This window comes from Peromyscus californicus, unplaced genomic scaffold (assembly GCF_007827085.1).
Source record: "Peromyscus californicus insignis strain IS unplaced genomic scaffold, ASM782708v3 Scaffold_17__1_contigs__length_78620276, whole genome shotgun sequence".
In the NCBI taxonomy this organism is placed as follows: Eukaryota; Metazoa; Chordata; class Mammalia; order Rodentia; family Cricetidae; genus Peromyscus; species Peromyscus californicus.
In genome coordinates this window covers 64090047-64111414 of record NW_026294469.1, presented here as the reverse complement: position 1 = coordinate 64111414, position 21368 = coordinate 64090047, and the positions used below count along the sequence as shown (strand labels likewise).

At 50.2% G+C, this 21368-nt stretch overlaps 1 protein-coding gene and 1 long non-coding RNA gene across 6 annotated transcripts in view; both read left to right on the top strand.

The window, feature by feature from the left end:
• The window catches only part of Ctif (cap binding complex dependent translation initiation factor), a 271640-nt gene extending 266574 nt beyond the window's left edge, over window positions 1-5066 (top strand). For all 5 annotated transcript variants that reach the window (XM_052742568.1, XM_052742565.1, XM_052742564.1 and 2 more), the window contains exon 12: window positions 973-5066. In XM_052742568.1, coding sequence (XP_052598528.1) covers window positions 973-1188 — 216 coding nt within the window. In that variant the 3' untranslated portion in view covers window positions 1189-5066. The remainder of the gene's footprint in view (window positions 1-972) is intronic.
• A 5412-nt stretch (window positions 5067-10478) lies between these two features.
• LOC128112980 (uncharacterized) lies at window positions 10479-21053 on the top strand. The gene is made up of 2 exons (XR_008219254.1): window positions 10479-17554; window positions 18276-21053. It is a non-coding gene; the product is annotated as an uncharacterized LOC128112980 (long non-coding RNA).
• The last annotated feature ends 315 nt before the right edge of the window (window positions 21054-21368 follow it).

The following is a 21368-nucleotide window of genomic DNA, read 5'->3' as shown; positions in this document are numbered from 1 at the left end:
TGCACAGCAGTCTTGGTTGGATGGGATGGTCATGAAGTTTATTTGTTGGGCTCCAGCAGGGCACCTGCCTGGGTGCTTGGGAAGATTTGAGGGAAAGATAGGACGAGGTCATTCCTTCAGATGGCTTCAAGGCCGGCACACGCACAGTGCCTGGGGAATGTATGGGAAGAATGTGCATACAGAGTATATATCCATGGAAATCAGGGGAGGGAGGTCAGGGTGGGTCCCAGAGGTCAGGAAAGGCTTTGTGACAAGGCCAGGGTGCGGTGGCAATGAGGGTTCAGATTATATGAGAAGGGACCTGCAGGAGTTGTTAGCCAGAAGTCAAAGATGAGAACTTCTCCTGGCCCGGTTTGTCCACCCCTCCCCTCGAAATTGATGGCTCTCCCAAGATCACCTGACTGGCCTTCTACTTCAGTTCATATTTCTCTCCTACCTATCATTACAGATGTGGGCAGAGGTCAGTTTTGGAGCTAGGGGTAGGTTTGGAGTTAGAAAAAAGACCCCGTGTCCCCTCCTGTTCCACACAGACACACATAAGTACCGATCACTAATCTGTTCCCAGAGAAATACCTGGAGAATGGCAATTACCACAGAGATACCTGATCTCCCAAGGGAGCAGACCATGGGGTCAAGTGAGGGGCCAAGTGTAGTCAGGGAAAGCTTCCTGCAGGAGGAGAGGTTCTGGGGAAGCAGACACAAGAGGTGAGTTGCTAATAAGTTGATGTCAGGCCTGGGCAGCAGGCAATATCCTGGCTCCCGGCATTCCTGCTGGCAGATGGTTGTTAAATTTAGCATCTCACCGTTGGCTATTCCTGCCTGGATCTGCATGTCCCTAGGACAATCCGGATCTTTTTGGTCCTTGCCTCCAGCCTACCTAGCCAAGGATTCGGGGTGGGGGGTGGGGGGGTGGCGGTGGGAGTGCATATCATGGGGTCCAAGTCTCATCCTGACCACACTTTTCACCCACAGCTACAAAGCACAGGCCGGCTGCTGGAGGAGCAGCTGCCTGAGATGATGACGGAGCTCCTAGCCAGCGCCCGAGATAAGATGCTATGCCCCTCAGAGTCCATGCTAACCCGGTCCCTGCTCCTGGAGGTCATCGAGCTCCACGCCAACAGCTGGAACCCTTTGACGCCCCCCATCACGCAGTACTACAACAGGACCATCCAGAAACTGACAGCCTGACAGACAAAGGGGCCTGGCAGGCAGCCCATAGGCAGCTGGGGCCCTGGTCCACGGGGCCAGATGGACAGGCGAAAGGACAGGGGTGGCCCTGGCGGGAAAAAGAAATGAGCAGGGAGGCAGGCAGGCAGCAACAGTGGCCAGTCTGGAACCAGCCGAGGAGGGGATTGGATGCCTCGGAAGAGCTCCCCTATGCAGCCTCCCCAGCCTGAGCATGTGGCGGCTCGCACCAAGGGACGCATGTTTCTTTGTCCTGGTGGTCACCCGCCCTTGCTCTCCTGAGCTCTGGTCCTCCCCGCCCCCTGCCTTCCAACCCATCCCCCCCCCCAGAGCTTTATGGGAGGAGTCTCTGCCGCCGCTCCTCACTGTCTCCAGCTGCCTTGCAAGCCTCCCACACCTCTGGCCACCGCTTGGGTCAGCCAGGACGGCTGAAGGCTGAAAAAGTGGGTCGAGATGGCTCTCATTGTTCCCACGTGCTGTCGGCCGCACTCGCCAACTGGCAGCAGGCAGCGCGTAGCAGATGTCTGGGAGGACAAAGGCAGGCACGGTCCCCACCAGCCGCCCATAATTGACAGCCTTTGTCAGCCCCAGTGGAACTGGGGGAAAAGCTTTTTTGCCCCCCCTCTAACCTTCGTGCTTCTTCCTCTGACCCCCCCCCCCCCCCCCCCCGCCCCGCAGCCTCCAGCCCCAGGGCCTGCTGCTCCCTCAGGCAGAGAAGGGAGCTGGGACTCACAGCTCAACTTGCGCCCTTTTATTTTATTTTTTTCAAAAGTCGATGGCTTTGAAGTCTCTCTTCTCAATGAACACGCCCTCAATGTGATCACACAGTCGTCCCCTCAAGGACCCCCTGATTAGTGGGAGATCAAACCCTGCCCCCTCTGGAAAGAATCTAGCCACAAACAGCTTGTCAGTAGCCAGCTAGTAATTGGAAACTTCTGCCCCAATGGGGGTCCCCCCTGGAATCGTGCGTTCCCGGGGCCCCTGCCCTGCAGTGCCTCTGCTCTTGTCCACTGCTAGCTTCCAAAGGGCTGATACTGTCTCCTGGACTGCCTTAGGACCTGCCCTGGCCCCCATCAGGACGAGCAGGGCCAGAACCGAAGCTGGCAAATGAAAACCAAATGCAAGTCTTGTTCCAAGGAGCCTCTGGAGGAAGAGCTGCTGCTGGCTTCATGGGTCTTGGAGCCTCACTCATGGGCTGTACCTCGCCCTCGCCTCATCCCAAGCAAGACCTAGAACAGCCTCCGAGGCTGTTAGGGAGAGGGGAAATCCTTGGGTCATGACTGGGACAGTTTGGTAGGTGACCAGGCAGCCAGCCAGATGGAGTTCTTCAGGCTAGAAACAGAGCTAGGATTTCTTGAAAGGCTTTGGTCCCAGGGAGCAACCCCTTCTATGATGGCTAGAGAGGAGGATACGGCTAAGTCCAAGAGGCTGGTCTCTGGGTGGTACCTGGTGGCTGCTCTGCCTCATCTCTGGGAAGTGGGAACCCATGTTTTGAGGATCCCCCGGAACGTGTCCAAGCCCAGTGGCTTCCCAGTGTTGGAGGCTCTTGAGCAGTGGTTCTCAACCTGTGGGTTGAGACCCCCAAATGACCCTTTCACAGGGGTTGTGTATCAGACATCCTGCGTATCAGATATTTACGTTACAATTCATAACAGTAGCAAAATTACAGTCATGAAGTAGCAACGAAAATAATTTTATGGTTGGGAGTCACCCCAACATGAGGACCTGCATTAGAGGGTCGCAGCATAGGAAGGTTGAGAACCACTGCTCTTGAGGCTTCCTAGTCAAATCAGACTGGCTAGAATGAAAGTGAGGAAGATCTCTCTTAATTCTCTCAAGTCTAGAAGAGCAGAAGGGGAAGTGGAGAAGGAAGAGTTCCCTAATTCGCTCTGGCTGTCCCCAAGTGAAATCTTCTGGTCCCAAGATAGGGCCTCTAAAGGTTCTGCTGGGAAGAGGGAATAGAGGTCAATGGCCACCCCAGCTTTGATCTCTTTCCTCTCCCTGTCCTCTTCCCCATCTTTCTCTTCTCTGCTTCTGGCTGCCTTGTTCCCCATTCCAGCCCATAGGCTGAGCCTGGAGCCCAGGGGACGCTACAAGCCCCACAGGTGATGTTGTGGGAAGAACAGGGCAGATAAGATGCACAAAGGAGACGCCAGGGAAATCGTGCTCTTGTAGAGTTGGGCAGCCCAGGTCCACAGGCACCTGCTCCCTGCAGTTTCAGGGAGCCACAGGTGAGCTTGCACGGGGCCTGCTTCCCAGGTGTCCATAGGGTGGTGTATGTGAGTGTGTGCGCATGCGCACACACGTATGGACATAAGCATCTGCTAAGAATGAAGCAGGACCATGAGGAAGAGAGAGGCTGATGGTGGGGATTCAAGTCACAGGAGTAGGGGAGGTGTCCTAGACTCCTTACTGGGTTCATATACAGGGGCTCCCAAACACTGTGTAGAGGCAGAGACCATGGCTTTGTGGGTACCGTGGACCTAAAGCAGCTCCTTCTTAATGGCCTATTGGGGGTCTTGCCTCAAGAGCAGCCCCTTCGAGGGCCTGGAGGACCAGTATGAAGATGCAAGATATAAATATGTATACATATATAAATATATTTTTAATTACACGTTGTGTCCCAGTGGCTCCAGACTTACTGTTTGCCTAGTTGCTTGAAAGCACTTCCCGGCCCATCCTGATATGACACGTCGGCTGTTTGTCTGTCTGTTGTAAATGCAGAACCCTGCTACTTTTTCAGACATGGAAAGAAAACCTTTTTTTTTTTTTTAATTTATTTTTTAAAGAAACAACAGTAAAGCCTAAAATCTCCAAGTCTGAGTAGCTTCCTGTGGGAGACTGCTCAGGCAGGAAGTGGGGGAAATGCAGGCACCCACAGACCCCTGACTTCTCCCCAGGCCAGAGCCGCCTCTGCCGCCAGGGGAACGGCATATCAAAGCCCGCTTCTGAATGAATGAACGGGAGGCAAAGCTAGGTGTCTGGCTGTCTCCTCTCTCTCGGGCCATGATCTGATGTCGAGCCTTTTCAGGCTCCCCGGCCTGTCAGTACCAGTTGGTCCTTGTTTTCCTCTCAAGGGACCTGCTTGTCACTGGCCTCCTCATGAACTGGCCATATTGCCTAAGCTCTGGGACCACAGCTCCTGCAGAACTCCCAAGCTCCCCTGGACAAGGCCAGGAGCCTCCCCATCACCCACGGGGAACATGCGCCCCACCCCACCCCAAAACCGTCTTCATCCATGCCTTCTTCCTTATCCAGTCTGTCAACCTTTACAGTTTGGGGATCATCTTGTCTATCTGTGTAAATGTAAATGTTGACCCCGTTGGTATTTATTCTAATTTTTATTGTATTTTATTTTATTTTGTCTGAAGGGTGGGGGAAGTATACCACTGGTTGCACCCGGGGCAGTTGCAGGGACGGAGCCCGGACAGCCCAGGAGCCAAGAGAAGCAGCTCCTTGGGGGCCATTCTAGATGGCAGACTCTAGTTAACCACCTCCGAGGCTGTTGTCTGGCATCAGAAGTCAGCCAGCGTTCCTTGTCCCAGACACTCAGGCCTGCCCATGGCGTGATGTCCCTCCGCTGCCTGGCACTGTGTTGGGAAACCTGACTGGGTCTTTGAGGAGGTGGGTTGGAGAGAATGGAACTCTCCTCTGCTTCGGACATTTGCACCAGAAGATCTGGCACCTCACCTGAACCAGCTGGGAACCTGACAACAGGACCTACCTCCCTGGAGCAGGGTCTGGAGCTTCCCGCCAAAGCTATGGGCCAATCTTGCTCACGCCATCCCCTTCCCCCCACCCGTATGTCCTGCTTCCCAGCTGAACCCAAACTACAAGTGGGTTTAAAAAAAATAAATACATAAATGATACCAAAACCAAAAGTGTCCCCGAGTCTTTTCTGTATTGAGCTCGGCAATGGTAATCTTTGCCCAAGCCTTTTGTGCCTCAGCTGGTACAGATGGGAGTCTCAGAAGAGACCAGCCCAGACTGCGAGCTGGTGAGGAGAGTCCTGATTGCCTGGCTGCCATGCAGGGCAGGAGCAGACTCTAGGGTCTGAAGAGGTTGAGAAAGAGCTTATGCAAGATAATGTCCAGAGAGGAATGGGACTTCTGTATCTAAAAGCTAAGCTCTGAGGCCAAGCCAGGGTGGTGGAATTTCCTGAAGAAAATGGCTTTTGTGATAGCTTTGGTTTGCTGCCAATTTAACCATCCCCTAGACCTACCCCCATCCCAGGAAATGTCCTCATAGCATTTGGCAATGACTTTTTGTAAGCCTGCGACTCAGCCAGACTGTGGTGGCACATGCCTTTAATCCCAGCACTCAGGAGGCAGAGGCAGGTAGATCTCTGTGAGTTTGAGCCCAGCCTGGTCTATAGAGCAAGTTCTAGGACAGCCAGGACTACACAGAGAAACTCTGTCTGGAGAGGACAAGTTGAGATTCAGCCATTGCTCGGGACTGAGTCCATGCCTCTACTACACTGCCTGCAGATGACCAAACACGCACCACCGGGGTAGAAGGAAATGATTTAATTAAGTGATTGAGATCTTTGTCAGCCAATATACAAGTATGAGAAAGCATAAAGAAGCAGAGATGAGAGGTCAAAAAGCAAAATGTTTGAAGATGACTCCCAGAGAGGAAAAGGGAGTCCAGACCCGGGACTCCACCCAGACAATTCTGGGTGACAGGCCAGTGTAGACGGGTATAGATTACCGAGTCCCATGCAACCTATCATCCACATAAGAAATGGTTCCACCCTGCCTTTCACTTCCATCTCCGCTGCTGTGTGTCCTCTGTAGTGTAAAGAGCAGGTTACATTTGTCCCAGCGCTAGAGAAAGGCAAAAGAAGAAAACTGCGTTTTGAATGAATCATCTAGAAAAACGCACCCCACAAGACTTAGGAAAGCCTTTGGGTACTAAGGCAGAGGATGCAGACAGAGGAGGGAACACTGGACGGGGAAACGGGGGTTCTGCCATAGGCTGATGCTCTCAGTTGGTCCAGTGAAACAGACAAATGGTGTATGGTTTTGACTTGCTTGGTTTTTCGTTTAAGATTTTTAATCTTCTTGTGTGTATTTGAGTGTTTTGCCTGCATGGTATGTGCACCACATGTGTTCCTGGCGCCTCAGAGGTCAGAAGAAGGTATCAGCTCTCCTGGAACTGGAGTTATGAACGTGAGCTACCATGTGGGTACCAGGAACAGAACCGTGGTCCTCTGCGAGATCAAGTGCTCTTAATGGCTAAGCATCTCTCCAGCCCCTTGTTGTTTTCATTGTTTCTTGTTGTCTGCTTTTGTGCGAGCGTGTGTGTGTGTGTGTGTGTGTGTGTGTGTGTGCCTGTGTGTATATGTGTGTGTATATGTGTGTGTGACTGTGTGTGCTTGTGTGTGTATGTGTAATACATGTGTGTCTGTGTGTGCCTGTGTGTGCATGTGTGTGTGTGTGTGTGTGTGCTTGCTACAGTGCATGTGTGGAAGTCAAAGGACAGCTTTGTGGTGTCTGTCCTTTCCTTTCATCTTTACTTAGGTTCTGGGACTTGAACTCAGGTTACCACAATTACACCAGAAGCACCTCTCCCCGCTGAACCATCTTGCCAGCCCTTTTTGAATTTTTCTGTGGTGCTGGACATGGAACCCAAAGCCTCAGGAAGCTTCCCCACTGAGCTGGACTCCATTCTGACTCTGTTTTACAGATGAGCCGCCGGCAAGCAGTGTAAGAACCAAGCCCAGCCTGAGGGCCATGTGCCCTTTACCATAGCCAGAAAGCTGGCTGTCCTTCTGCCACACCCCCTGTCCCCTGCAGAGGCCAGTCACTCAGACAAAGGGGCAGCTAGCTGCCTGCTGAGATGGGCCCAGAGCAGGTTCCCCACACTTCCCTCTAGGCTGGTGGAGACCAGGGCCATCTGGGCTTTCTGCATGGGGGTGGGAGGAGCTTGCAAAGCTTGGGTCCATTGTTTATATATGTGCACAGTGTGTCCTGCTGGGTCCCAGTTTCCAAAGGCCAGTGGCTCTCAGGTGGGCAGGAGATGAGAGAGTCCCTGTGGGGTGGACACTTCAAGGGTGAGGTCAGTACCCAAATTGCTAGAAATGTTTTCAAACTATGTGCTGAAACAGAATACACCCACACAGCTCAACTTCCAGAATCCTGACCTTAGAGAGCTCCTTTTCCAGAGAGAGTGCCTGAGAACAGGGGTTGGGAGCCACTGTCTGCCACCCTGGGAGTACAGCATCATGTTGGCCATGAGAAGAGTGGTGATCTGGTAGAATAAACACCTACCGTGGATCTTGTAGCCACGCCCCTCAAATTGTGGTGCTGGGGTTTGCCACTGTGACGGAAGTGGGGCGCAAGCACATTTAGAGTTGGGGAGTGCCCAGTACGTCACTGGAGTTCAACAGAATATAAATCCTGACTGGAGGCTGTCTATGACATTCATAGGCCCTAAGCACTTTTCCTTCCACAGGCCCGCCCACCCCCTCTGTGGGAAGGGTGTGCAAGCTGGTTTTCATGGCTATGTTAGTATAAAGATAAATATACCAAATATTTATTAAACCATTTTCTTTAACCTAAAAGTTAAGTTTTCATTCTAATTTTAAAAGAAACCGTTTTTTTGTGGGCCCCATGAGCGAGCCTAGCTTCATCCATTTGAGTTACTATAACAAAGCACCATAGAACTGGATGACTTATGAACAACAGGAGTTTAATTCTGGCCGTATGAGGTGCCAGCAGGGCAGGCTCATGTGAGGACTCTTCTGGTTGCAGACTACCAACTTCTCAATGCATCCACGTAGGCAGAAAAGGAGACTTTTGTAAAGATACTAACTCCATCCTTAAGGAGTCTATTCTTGTGACATAACTGCCCCCCAAAAGATGTACCTCCAAATGCTACCATACTAGGGGTTAGAATTCTAACATGGATTTGGGGCTAGGCCTTCGGTTCACAGCAGCACACTACTAAGCCTGAGGTACATCAGCCCTGTGTAGGTAAATTCCCTGAGCTTGGAGCCCTGCCTTTCCTGGCTGCCCACTGGTTTTGGGGTGACTTAGGGCAGAGAGAGGGTTAAGAGGGCAACTCACAGTAGCCACATGAGGAAGCCAGTGTCCCCACACATGGGACTCCATCCCCAGCCATCCCTTCATTTTCTGAGGACTCCTGCATCCCAGGCATGGTCCTGAGCACTCACGGCCTTATGTAATTCATAGGAGCATCCAGACTATGGATATCACGGACTCTGGAGGACATGACCACAGCCAGCATCCCACAGCTGCCCCGATGCATAGAGGATTCTGTGTGTGATGAACTCAGCCACCAAAGTTTCAGCTCTCAAGACCCATAACCTGCCCCCAGGGCTTTCAAATGACTTTCACCTCCCAGGCAGCAGAGGGTCCCAGACCACAGCCATTCACCCACAAGCCTGGCCCCACACCCCGGACCACAGCCATTCACCCACAAGCCTGGCCCCACACCCCTGGGGTCTGGGGGTCCTGGTGCAAGGTCAATGGTATACCTGTGATAGAGAGTCAGTGCCTGACTCAGGGCCTCAGGTAACACTGCCGGGCTTGCCCAGCTCACTCCCAGCCTAGGGAGAAAAGACAGCCCCTCCCTACCAGGTGATGAGCCAGGGGGAATCCTGCACCCATCCACTCTTCGTGAGGAAAACCAGCTAGAAAGCTGAAAACAAACTTCTACTATGGCACTTCCCCTGACAACCCAAGTGTTGCTGAAGCAGTTGGCGAACTTGAAAGGTGCTCCCTCGCTCACATGCACAGAGCCCTGCAGGCCTGTCCTTCCCACGGACTTGCTTTGGATCAGCCAACAGTGGCAAGTTCCACAGCAGACACACAACACCTGTACAGTTTCAACTCAGGTCACCCAGGCGACAGTCCCACTAACCACCAATGTGACTTGGAGCCACTTTGGGGAAATGTCTAGTGCAGTCTTCCTGCCTCAGCCTCCTGAGTGTTGGGGTTAGAAGTGTGCACCGCCATGCCTGACCTCAGCATTTCTTTGTTCAATGTAAGACTGTGCATAGGGCTTCAGAAGACCATACCTCTAAGGTGAGTTGAAAGGGGGCTAATGGGATCCACAGCCTGTTCTTCTCCTCCTGGAGCAGAGTCTCTAAGAACTAGCTCTGCTCAGCAGGAGGCATCACACCTAAGGTTTTAGAAACCTCATTTAGCCCTTATTCCTCACATCATGATAGAAGACAGCCATGTGGGTGCTGGGAATTGAACCCGGGTCCTCTCTAAGAGCAGCAAGTACTCTTAACCACTGAGCCAGCTCTCCAGCTCCTGTTGTAGCTTCTTCTGTGTCTTCTCTCATCCTAAATTCATTATCACTGTCATTGTTCCGGCCTGAGAAACTAAGCCATCGAACTTGTCAGAACCGTTTGTCAAGGATCACACAGGCCCTCGGTGAGGAACCAAGGAGTATTCTTACAAAGACCATGAGCTTTGCAGCGTAGACGGATGTTTTTGTCATAGTGGTGGTTGTTTGAAACAAGGTCTCACTCTGTAGCCCATGCTGTCCTCAAATTTCAGGTTCTGCTGCCTTGGCTTCCTCGGTGCTGGGACTATAGGCCAGTGAGTGCCACCACACCCTGCTTTGTGAGCTGATGGTTTTAACATCTAATTCATCTACTTCAAAGCATTTTTTTTTTTTGGCCCATTTTCTGAACCCTGATGAGTTCCCAAAATGTTGGACCTACTAGATTGGAGGAGTTTTTCTCACTCAGAATTAGAGTCATGTTACTAGGTGTGACTGGGAAGGCCACAAGGCCGGTGAGTGGACCAATCACAGGAGGAAAGTAAGACTCACAGGCTTGGCGTGGACAAGGACCAGTGAGTCAAGATGAATCTTAGGACTGCTGACTTGAGCAACAGCCTCGTGGTCACACTGTCTGTCCCCTCAGCAGAGTGTGAGCAAGAGGGTCCTTAGGGTCCTTGGGACGCATGCTAAGAGCTCTGGGTTGTCAGCCAGCAGAACCGAATCCATCCCTGGCTCCAAGGCAACCAGTTCGTTGTTTGTGAGAATGATGCTTCCTTGGGTTCGAGTTTTTGCTTGCTTGCTTCCAGACACGGTCTTGCTAGTCAGCCCAAGTTGGCCTCAGAGTTGAAGTCCATCTGTCTCCTGACCTTGCAGGCTTGGGCCATCACACTGGGGTTTCTTCATTATGTTCCAGTTTCCCAACCATCAGAGGAGGTTAGAGTGTTGTTGCTTTTTTTTTTTTTTTTTTTTTTTTTTCCTTTTGGTTTTTCAAAGCAGGGTTTCTCTGGGTAGCAGTCCTGGCTATCCTGGAACTCACTCTGTAGACCAGGCTGTCCTCGAACTCACAGAGATCCGCCTGCCTCTGCCTCCTGAGTGCTGGGATCAAAGATGTGTGCCACCACCGCCCAACCGTATTGTTGCTTTTCAAGCTGTGTTCTGAGACCCTTTTAAGCTGGGGGGGGGAGGGGGGGTATTAAAGAAGAGGTGTTCTGCCCAAACCGCTTTGGCCCCCTCATCCTCTCAAACCCCATCTGCTCTCCCTTGGAGTGCCCCCTCACTGACCCACCCACCTAGGAAGGCTTTGAAATCTCCCGGAAAGGCCTGCTAATAAAGACAGCCTACAAAAGCAGTGTTCTTCCCAGAGCAAAGGGCCTCAGGTACCTCTTGTCCGGCAGGTCCCACTCAGAAGGAAGGGACACAGTCAGGAAGATCCATGAGGTACTCTGGGAAGGACCAACGGCATGGCCTCCGGAGGGACCAGAATCTGGCTAGTGTCTCCTCTGGCATCCTCACATGTCGTGGCCCATCTATCCTCGGGTTCCTTCGATTTCCCTCTCTCTTCCTCACCTGTTGTCTGTCTCTGGCTCCATCCTAACATGCCTGTGACAATCATCTGAAGGCTTTCCTCCTAAGAGAGCCCAGGAGAGAAGGGAGGGACAAGGTGGGACCCACCAAGGATATTGGGCTGCATGTCCTTGCCCTCCACCTCACCAGCTGGACAGGCTGCCTAGCACAGCACTGATCCTCACCTGCCTATGGCCCCCTCCTCATTCTGGGAGTGTGGAGGAAAGCCCCCCACCCCACCCCAGTCTGCTGGCTGAAGCCTGGGACCCTCCTCTGCCAGGACCCCACCAGGCTGGGCCCGGCTTGGCTGCCGGCCTGGGCTGCCGTATCGATTATCTTGGCTCCTTTTTGCTGGGGATATCAATCTAGCGGGTTCCCGGGATGGCTGTGTTTTAACCTCTCACCCTGGTCTAGACTCTGTCGGCTCCTGCTGTCCCTCAGCCAGGAGGAGATGGAGGCCCCGGGCCTCTTGGGCAGGCTCTGGAGCCAGCGGATTTCCAGGAACCGAAGCTGGGATCGCCTGGCGGCTCCGCAGCCCGCCAACCTGCCTCTCTCCAAACCGGCCGGTGAATTATTAAAGATGCAATTTCCTCTCATCTTTCCAGTAAAATTGCTCCCTGTGCCGTGCATTGCTGCCTTCCTGTCACCGGCCAGCTGGGGTCTTGGCGAACTGTCATTCACCCCAGAGTAGGGCACAGGGAACTGCGAGTCTTAGAAATAGTGGTGCCCACTGTTTCACAACACCGGAGAAGGAAGTTCAGAGAAATTCAGCAACCACGGTAGCTCAGCAAGCTACCAGCAGAGCTGGGCTGGGACCCTATGTTCCAAACAGGGCTTCCTTTCCCCTGTACCAGGGAAGCCTGGAGAGTCCCCGCACAGTTACTCAGGGCTACTGGCACGTTCGCTCCCTAGTGAGAGTTGGGTCGAGTTCTCTGTATATCGATCAAGTCTCCAAGTGTGATTTACAGTCTTTGCTTGTTATTTACCACCAGGTCCCCCACCGCAGCCGCTTAGCTAGGTAAAGCCGTCATTGTTAGTGCCCTCTGGTCGGTATTTATTGTTTTGGGTTTTGCTGTTTACTGTTGGTGGTCATAACAGGGGGGCTGGGAGCAGCCGCTCCATGTATGTTCTCTGTGACTTCGTGGCCGGGCTCCCCTCCTGATACTGTTCCTCAAAGCCCTGCTCCAACTGGCCTTCCGTGGTTCCCCATTCCCTGGGGATCCCCAAGGGAAGTCTGAGTGCCTTACTGCTCTTCAGCCAATGTCACAGGCATGGGTGTTGGGCGTGTATGGGGGTCTCAGAAGGGTGAATTGATGTCTACGGAAACAGCACTGCTATGCCTGGCTCAGAGCTGACATTCTGAAAGCTCCCAACACACCTTTGGCCCCTAGGTTCAAGGGTCAAAGTCTGCCCAAGCACCAGTTCTCTCAACCCAGGCAGGCGGAACCCGAAGGGGTCTTTGAGGTCACAACTGCCCTCCACTCAACTTGGCCTCCGTCCTCTGCCTCAGGCCGGCCCCCAGTAGGGAGCAGATCCCAAGCTCCGCCATAGCGCAACAGAAAACCTCTGGCCAGAGTCGCTCAAACTCCGGTGGGCAAAGCTGCGGCTGGCGGGCACTCTCGCTGTACCTGCCCGTGAAGGAAAGCCGCTCCAGGCCTCGCCCAGGCTTGCTCCAGATGAAGCCACCCTGGCCGCTACCCCCACTCCCATCACCAGCTCCTTAGTCCTTTTCTCTCTCCCACAAGCCTCCCTCACTCCCTCTACATTAACCCCTGGCGGGGGACAGCAGGTTGAAAGACGCCTCTGAGGGCGCCCTGTGCTTGGCTCCTTGGCCTCCATAAGGGGTAGTGTGGTGCTGAGGTTAGGACTCTGGCCCTCACTGGCCCAGCGGGCCACTTCAGGCAGGTGCAGAAACTTCTCTGTGCCTTTCTCACCAACATCTGCAAAGGATCGCTCAGGACATAGCGGCCGCTGGAGAGGAGCGCTGTGAGTGTGAAAGGAGCCACTTCCACACACAACTCCAGAAAATGAAAACAAATCTGTGACGGCAGAAAATGGGTCAGTGGTCTCCTGGGCATGGGACAAGGGGCAGGCAGAAGAGTCGTCAACAGGAAATCTGAGCGGGGTCCTGGGAGGGCACATCTTCAATCCCAGCACTCCGGAGGCAGAGGCAGGTGCATTCTAGGACAGCCAGGGCTTCACAGAGAAACTCTGTCTCAAAAAACCAAAAAGAAGAAGAGGAGGAGGAGGAAGAAGAAAAGATTGATTCATTCTCTTAATTGTAGTGATGGTTTTACAGTATTTCCATGTGCCAAAACATATCATATTGTATCATTTGTTTTTCCTTTTATCATCAGATCTCAATTGTACAAAATAAAAAATGGATTTCCAGCTCAGAAGATGGCTCAGCAAGGAAGGACACTTGCTGTACAAGTATGAGGATCTGAGTTCAAATCCCCAGAAGCCATGGGGAAAACTGGACGTGGAGCACACATGCCTGTAACCCCAGTGTTGTTGGGGAGGGAATAGGAGGATCAGCCTAGCTCCAGGTTCAGTGAGAATCCCTGTCTCGAGAGAATTAGGCAGACAGAGAGATAGTGACACCTGACACCCTCCTCTGGCCTTCATAAACAAGCATTCCTACCCCACCCCCACACACATACAAACAAATAGGTTTCATCACGATATTTCTATACACTGTGTACTTTAAATATGTGCAATTTATTGTATGTCAACTAGACCTCAAAAGCCTAGACCTATGTGAATAAGAAATGCGTGGGGTCATTGCTTGCATTCTCAGCTGCCACCTGTCCCACAACCAGGGCTCCTCCTCTCCTGAGTGTGAGCTCCCTGGGGTTCCTAAAAGCTTCCAGGCTGCCAATGCTGTGTCTGGGTAGCCACATGTGTGCATGTCACCAGATTCTGGGATTCTTCTGGGAAATTAACTAAATAGCCACTGTCTCAGCCAGGCCACATTCCAGATCATCACAGCTGCCCACTTCCAGGAATTAAAGGGTTAAAGCCAGGCCCTCAAGTGCCTCTGGTGGGTTGGTTTTGCATGTTAAATGTTCTAAGCATCAGGGAGTTTTAAGCTACTTCCATCTATGCCCAGGCCACAATCATCCGAGTAACCTTGGCTAACTGGCAAAGTCTATACTCCAAAGTCTCAGTGTCTAGTAATGCCATTGTCTCTGTGCCTGGCCACAGCTGGGGACTCAGCCCCAGAGGATGTTAGAGATTCTCAGAGATGTCCTAGCCTGTGTCTTCCAGGAATAGTGCTCTGCCACCCTCCCCAGGAGCCATGGTGGAGTAGGACAACACTTGGCATGGTTACAATGCATACCTAGGCAGAGGTTAGAATAGGATTTCCTTGGCTCTGGTCGTATATTTTCTCCTCCTTGACATGCTCAAAGGTCTTGAGGAGAGAGGGGCAGGGGAGAACATTTTACAGAACAAAGAGGTGTGAGTCCATGTCATAAGCCGGCCTGAGGGCAGTGATCAGGGTGGTTCAGTCTAGACAGGAGTCTGGGTCCTCCTGGTTCCTGATTTTTCTCAAAATACCTCTGTCTTGAGTATGGAGTCCTCATTCTGTCCTTCTCTGTGATATATCCCCTCTTCCTGGTTCTTGCAACACCTCCCCCAAAAATCAACACCTCAGGCTAGAGTTGTCCTTGACCCTTCCTAGAACACGAGTGTCCTACCTTCTTGGGAATTCCCCACAATGGGTAAGAACCCACAGTTACAGCCTTAGTAGTAGCCTCAGAATGGTCCATCAGAATGGATGAGGCCAGCAATATGCCCAGTGTAGGAAATGACCTTGTCACGGCTGACCACCAGGGAACATTACTGAGAAAGCCAAGAAGCTGCCGGCCATCTCAGAATCCTGGGACAGCCACAGAGTCGGGCTCCAGGTCTGCAGGAGGGCCTAGGCCAGGCGGGAATGGATTTAAGCATGTAAAAGTACGAGGGGAAAAAAACATGTGAGAGAGAATCCTGTGTGAGAGAGAAGGAGACTTCTGTGTGAGAGAGAAGGAGACTTCTGTGTGAGAGAGAATTCTGTGTGAGAGAGAGAATTCTGTGTGAGAGAGAGAATTCTGTGTAAGAGAGACTTCTGTGTGTGAGAGAATTCTGTATGCAAAGAGAATTCTATGTGTGAGAGAATTCTATGTAAGAGGGAATTCTGTGTGTGAGAGAATTCTGTATGCAGAGAATTCTGTGTGAGAGAGAATTCTGTGTGTAAGAGGAAGAATGACTGCGGGTGTGTCTGAGAAACAAAGATAACTCTGAGAAGTTTATGGGAGGGAAACTGTAAGTTCATGAAAGCAATGTTCATGAACTTTGAACTTCGAAACACTGTTCATGAATAAATGTCCCTTCTGCAGGTCTGTGTTTTGGGGTGTCCATGCCAGACTGTCAGAGCCTCTCTCACAGTCCCCAGACCCAGAGAGAGACCTGGGGCAGGCTGTACAGGAGAAGGTCCCCCATAACTTCTGACCTTTTGGAGGGACTTGTGGCTCCTTTCTGTCGTCCATCATATCAAAGTGGTGGAGTCGGGTTTGAGGACCCCACATGCTCATCTGCCACCGCCTGGGCCTCACCTGGTGCTCTCAGAAGCAAGACTCACAAATATGTCACTCAGATGATAGAATGGCTTTCCTGTCAGCAGCTGAGAGGGCCAGCAGAAAGCCCTCTGGTGAGTGACAGCCACCTCAACATATCTGTGGAGAATACCTTGGAGCACTCTGGGCACTGGTCCCATCCATGCTCAGGCCAGGCAAGACAGATCCTCTCTCCAGGTGCCCCAGCAGTTGGTGAACTGGTGTGTGGCAGGGCAAGGCTGATATACAGTCAGCAACGCTCATACTCAGGCCTTTGGACCTTTTGAAGGTCTCAGAATCCTTTGAGAAACTGAGGAAAGCATGTGTCCCTTTTCTAAAGAAATGAGTCCACACTTGCAGATGTCTTCTCTAATCTTAGAAGCTTCCTGAGTTCCTGCCTCAGTTTGCTGTGGATCTCCAGGCCCCAGGGAAATGCACCAGAGCCACTGGAACCAAGGTAACCTGAAATTGCCTGAAAGTCCCCATCCCCAACCCCAGATGATCCAGAGCTCAGTTTATGGAAAACAATATAGAAGCATGTGCCTGTAATCTCAGGAAGCAGACAGACAGGAGGATAGAGAGCTAGAGGCCAACCTGAGCTACATGGTGAGACCATGTTTAGATAGATAGATAGATAAATAGACAGACCGATAGATGTAAATAGATAGATAGATTATAGATAGGTAGATAGGTAGGTAGGTAGGTAGATAGATAGAAGTAGGTAGATAGATAGATAGATAGATAGATAGATAGATAGATAGATAGATAGATAGATAGACAGATAGATGTAGGTAGGTAGGTGGATGGATGGATGTATGGATAGATGGATGGGTGGGCGGGCGGGCTGACTGATGGACGGACAGACAGACAGATAGATAGACAGACTGACCCCATAAGGAACCACTGAGGCACTTGCCTGGCATGCACAGGGCTCTTGGTTAGATTCTCTAGCACAACAAAAAGAAGCTAAGTACCCTGAAGAATGAAGTATCCCCTCCCTACCTTTAATGGGGTGGTGGGTGGTGGTGGTGGTACCAAGCAGGGGATTCCAAGTGAATCCTTTATAGTCTGACCTTCAGCCATAAGCAACTTTGGGACCTGAGGCTTTGTTTAATCAATGTTCTATTGCCTACATTCTGTTGAGACACACATTAAGTCACGCATGAGTATATGATTAGTACACGGAATGGACACATAGACATGTTCTCTGCCTTTGTATTGCCAGAAAAGTAACAAGGAAACACATAAATCCGTGTATGTATTTCTGTGAGGTGTAGAGTCTAACAAAACCCCGAAGACTCTGGTTTCTGCATCCATACATGAAGGTCATTTCATCATTGCTTCTGCTTCTGTGAGAAGTGAGACAAGCTATGCTAAGCATGAAACACACAACGGGTGTAGCTCTCAACACCCAGGAACAGCAGAAAGGAGGGAAGGAGCAGGCCTGGCCTCTCTCGACTGACAGAGGTTTCGTGTAACCTGAGAGCTACTGAGCTGACCCACCTGGCCCCTGAACCTGGAGGGGAAGCCAGTCTACAAGCACCCTTCAAGCCATGGGCATCATTTAGACAGCAGTCAAGCTTAGATGATGGGAAAGAAGAGGTCCAGAGTAGGAGGAGGCTTCAGTCAGGGCTGAGGAGGGTACCTTGGATGACCAAACTAGAGAGAGAGAGAATAAGGAGAAGGGAGACTTCAAATATCTGCAAAGAAAGAAGAAAAAGGATTAGATGTTTAAGGTCATCCTTGGCTACATAGCAACTTTGCGGCCAGCCTGGGCTACAAGAAACACTCTCTTGAGAAAAACTACAAATTAGGAATAGAACAGCCTTCACAAAGATTTATCATCTTGGATTCAAGTGAGCTGACTGCCCTCTTCCTTCCTTCCAAAAGCAAGAACAGTAAACCTCTGTCATCCAGGATCTCAACTGTGTCTACGGTTTTTCCAGGTCAGTGAAATATACCAGGTAAACCAGGCAGCAAGATTATATGAGTGAAGCCAGGAAGAAAACAAACAAACAGATACTTGATGCTTGGCATATCCAGATATTGATATTTAAAATGATAGACTTTAAAATAATTGTAATTCATATGTTAAATAGATATAGAAGATAATGAATTTTAAAAGAACTGGAGACCAGCCAGGCATGGTGGTGTACACCTTTAATCTCAGCACTCAGGAGGCAAAGGAAGGCAGATCTGTGAGTTCGAGGTCCCCTGGTCTACAGAGCAAATTTCAGGACAGCCAGGACTACACAGAGAAACCTTGTCTTGGAAAAAAAAAAAACCAAATAAATAAATATAAATAAAAAGAACTGGAACCCTTCAAAGTTATCAAATGAAACTGTAGAAATGAAAACACAATCATAACATAGTGGATAGGTCATTCAGCAAATTAGATGAAGCTAAGTGGGGATTAGGGAACTGGAAAGCAGGGTAATATAAAACATGAAGTGCTGAAATGCAGCGAGAAATACGGACGTAAGTGAATAGTCACATTAGAAAAACCCCTAAACTTACCCTTGTACAGCCCTTAGAGTGTAATGTGTGTGTATACTCTATGTAACGATGAACCCTTTATACTAAAGAGTACTTATGACATTGTATTACATAGAAGCTAAAGAGCCCAGGAGTCCCAGGGACTAAATATGCTACTGTTATGGCTCCAAGGTGAATCAGACAGGGCAAGAGAATGGACTTTGGACTACAGCTTGGTAGGATCCTGCACCTGCCTCCCGGACTAAACCATGGGCTTCTCTGAACCAGTTTTGTCATCTTTAAGAAAGAAACAAAATGGTGCAGTGTCATCATGAGGATTCAGCAGGTATGTGTTCCCGATACCTGCGCTGCTGAAAGGCTGGTGAGAGGACAAATGGCCAGACCCAGGGAAAGCAGCCTCTCCTGGTCTCTCCCCCACACAAGTGTTTCCACCCTTACTTCCAGGCCCTCCATCTTCCCTAGCCAAGGCAAGGCCTCCCCTCCTCCCCCAGGGGTACAGTGTGACTTCTCCTGGGAAGACACAAACATCTTTTCACTACAGATAGGGCACTGGAAAACCAACCAAAGAAATGATCACACCCAAGTATTGATGAAATTATTAAGGCCACTCCACGTTGTTAAAAGGGAGGTTTATTAGTGGCGTAACTTACAAATGAAGGGATAGGTAGGTTGCAGGGTCTGGGGAAGGTGTGTCACAGTCCGGCGGTGTTCTCTGGAGAACTCTGCTTGGTCTACCTCCAGCGTCCAGGGTCCAGGAACAGAAAGCGCGGCGCATCTGGATCTTGGGTCTTCAGGGCCCTCTCTTGGCCCCACCTTGTAGGCGTGAGAGTTACCGAAGCCTCAATGGGGGTTGGAACTTCCAGATCAAAGCTGGAATGGCTACTCACTACACCCAAGTCCGACTTGGTGAACTTTTATTTATTTATTGGGGGCTGCTTAAAGGAGCATGTATGGTTCAAAGGAGGCTGAATCCCGCCCCCCGCCCCCCAAAAAAACAGCATTAAGTAATGACTTCGGTTCTGTAAGACAAAGGGGGTTAGGGTTCTTACAGGTCTCTAGAAAGAGATGGGGGAGGGTTCCTGTTATCTAGACTACACGCTCAAAGTGGCAAGGAGGAAGACCCTAGATATAATTCAAGATTGTCTTAAGCCTGACATCCGAGGGAGCTGGGCTTTGCTCACAGCTGTAAAGGGGAGGGAAGGGACTCTGAAAACTGTAAGGTCCTAGCAGCTCTCCGTAGCTGGCCTTGAGAGTCTGCGGGGTGGTGGCCTGATTTGGGAGAGAAAAAGAAAGCCAGCTAGAGGATCTGTGGATCTAACACCTGTATCTTGCCTCTACTATTTAAAATAGCTTCTATATTGCCATCACTGTTAGTTTGAATCTCTGAGTTACGGTTTCAAAGTGAAATGTTTCCCACAGACTCCTGTTTTGAGTACTTGGCCCCCACTTGGTGGCACTATTTTGGGAGGTTTTGGAGATTTGGGAAGATGGGAAGACCTATCTGAAGGAAGTGGGTTTCTAGGGTGTGTCCTGGGGATATAGTATTCCTGAGCATTTCCTCTTGTTCTCTCTGCTTCCGGGCCCACCAACATGTGAACTCAGCTACTTCACCATGCCCTCCCCTGCCATGATGGACTGAACCCTTTGAAGCTGTGAGTCAAGTCAACCTCTTCATCCCTAAGTCATCCATGCCAGGTGATTCTGATCCTGCAATGGAAAAGTAACTAGTGAACACAGCTGTCCTTCGTGGGATGTTTTCTTAGCCCTGGCTTTGCCAGCAAAGATACTGAGAAGACCAAGACCCCACGCTGGTGGACTTGGGAAGAGATATACAGAAGCAAGCACCAAACTCACCTGGGTTGCTGAGTGTACCTAGGACAGGCATAAAGGGTCAAAACAGAAGGACTGTTTTACACGAGAGGCCACTAAGGTCTCTCTGGTAAGGTAACGGGCACAGCTCTGAAGGAGAGGGTGGTAAAAGTCATAAAGGGGTGTGTGTGTGTGTGTGTGTGTGTGTGCACGTGTGAAGGAGAGAGGGTAGTAAGAGTCATGAGGATGTGTGTGTGTGTGTGTGTGTGTGTGTGTGTGTGTGTGTGTGTCTGTCTGTCTGTCTGTCTGAAGGAGAAGGTGGTAAGAGCCATGAGGATATGTGTGTGTGTGTGTGAAGGAGAAGGTGATAAGAGCCATGAGGATGTGTGTGTGTGTGTGTGTGTGTGTGTGTGTGTGTGTGTGTGTGTAGAAGGTGGTAAGAGCCATGAGGATATATGTGTGTGTGTGTTTGTGTGTGTGTGTGTGTGACGGAGAAGGTGATAAGAACCATGAGGATATGTGTGTGTGTGCATGTGCATGTGCGTGCATGCGTGCGTGCGTGCGTGCGTGTGTGCGTGTGTGTGTGTGTGTGTGTGTGAAGGAGAGGGTGGTAAGAGCCATGAGAATATTGTGGGGGGGTCCCTTAGAGCCTTCAGAAGAGAATTTATTATGCTTGGCAAAGTAGGAGATGATGTTTGTGTTTATTTGGTTTCAAAAGCAAATTGTCTCATGAGATTTAATAATATAAATCAAAGCTTTAAGATATGCATTCTCTGACCCACAAGTCCACTTAGGAATTCAGCCACTGGAAAAATAATGTACACATGTATTTATGTATAAGGATCTTGATTAGGGAAAACTTTTTTAAAAAGAAATAAAGATAAATGTTCAACAATGGGGAAATGGTTAATTTAATTAAGGTTATCCATACCACTCAAAGGTGTATTACCTTAACAGCCTTTGGCCAAGGTCAAGTATAACACCATGGATGTAGGAAAATGTGTACTACCAATTGTTAAGTCATAATCTACACCTAATAAAATGCCATTTTTGTAAAGGAAAGCTATATTGATGTGTAGAACATATATAAATATCAAATTGTGGACAGTAATGATTAATAAATGAAGAAATTACAGTTAACTTTTGGAAGTTTTTTTTAAAGTTTTTCTAACACTCGTTGTAACTTTTAATTATGTGTTCACATGTGTGGAGGCCTGTGTACACATGATGGCGGGTGCCTGTAGCAGTCAGAGGTACAAGCTCCCCTGGAGTGCAGGTGGTTGGTTGTCTACTACCTGATAGAGGTGTTAGAAACGAGACTCCAGTCCTCTGGAAGAGCAGCGGGCACGTTAACCGCTGAGCCATCTCTCTGCCCCTTAAAGTATTTTTGTTTTGGTTTTTGTTTTGTTTTGCTTTTTTGCATTTCTGTTGTCTAAGGCTTTTATACTGAGAACA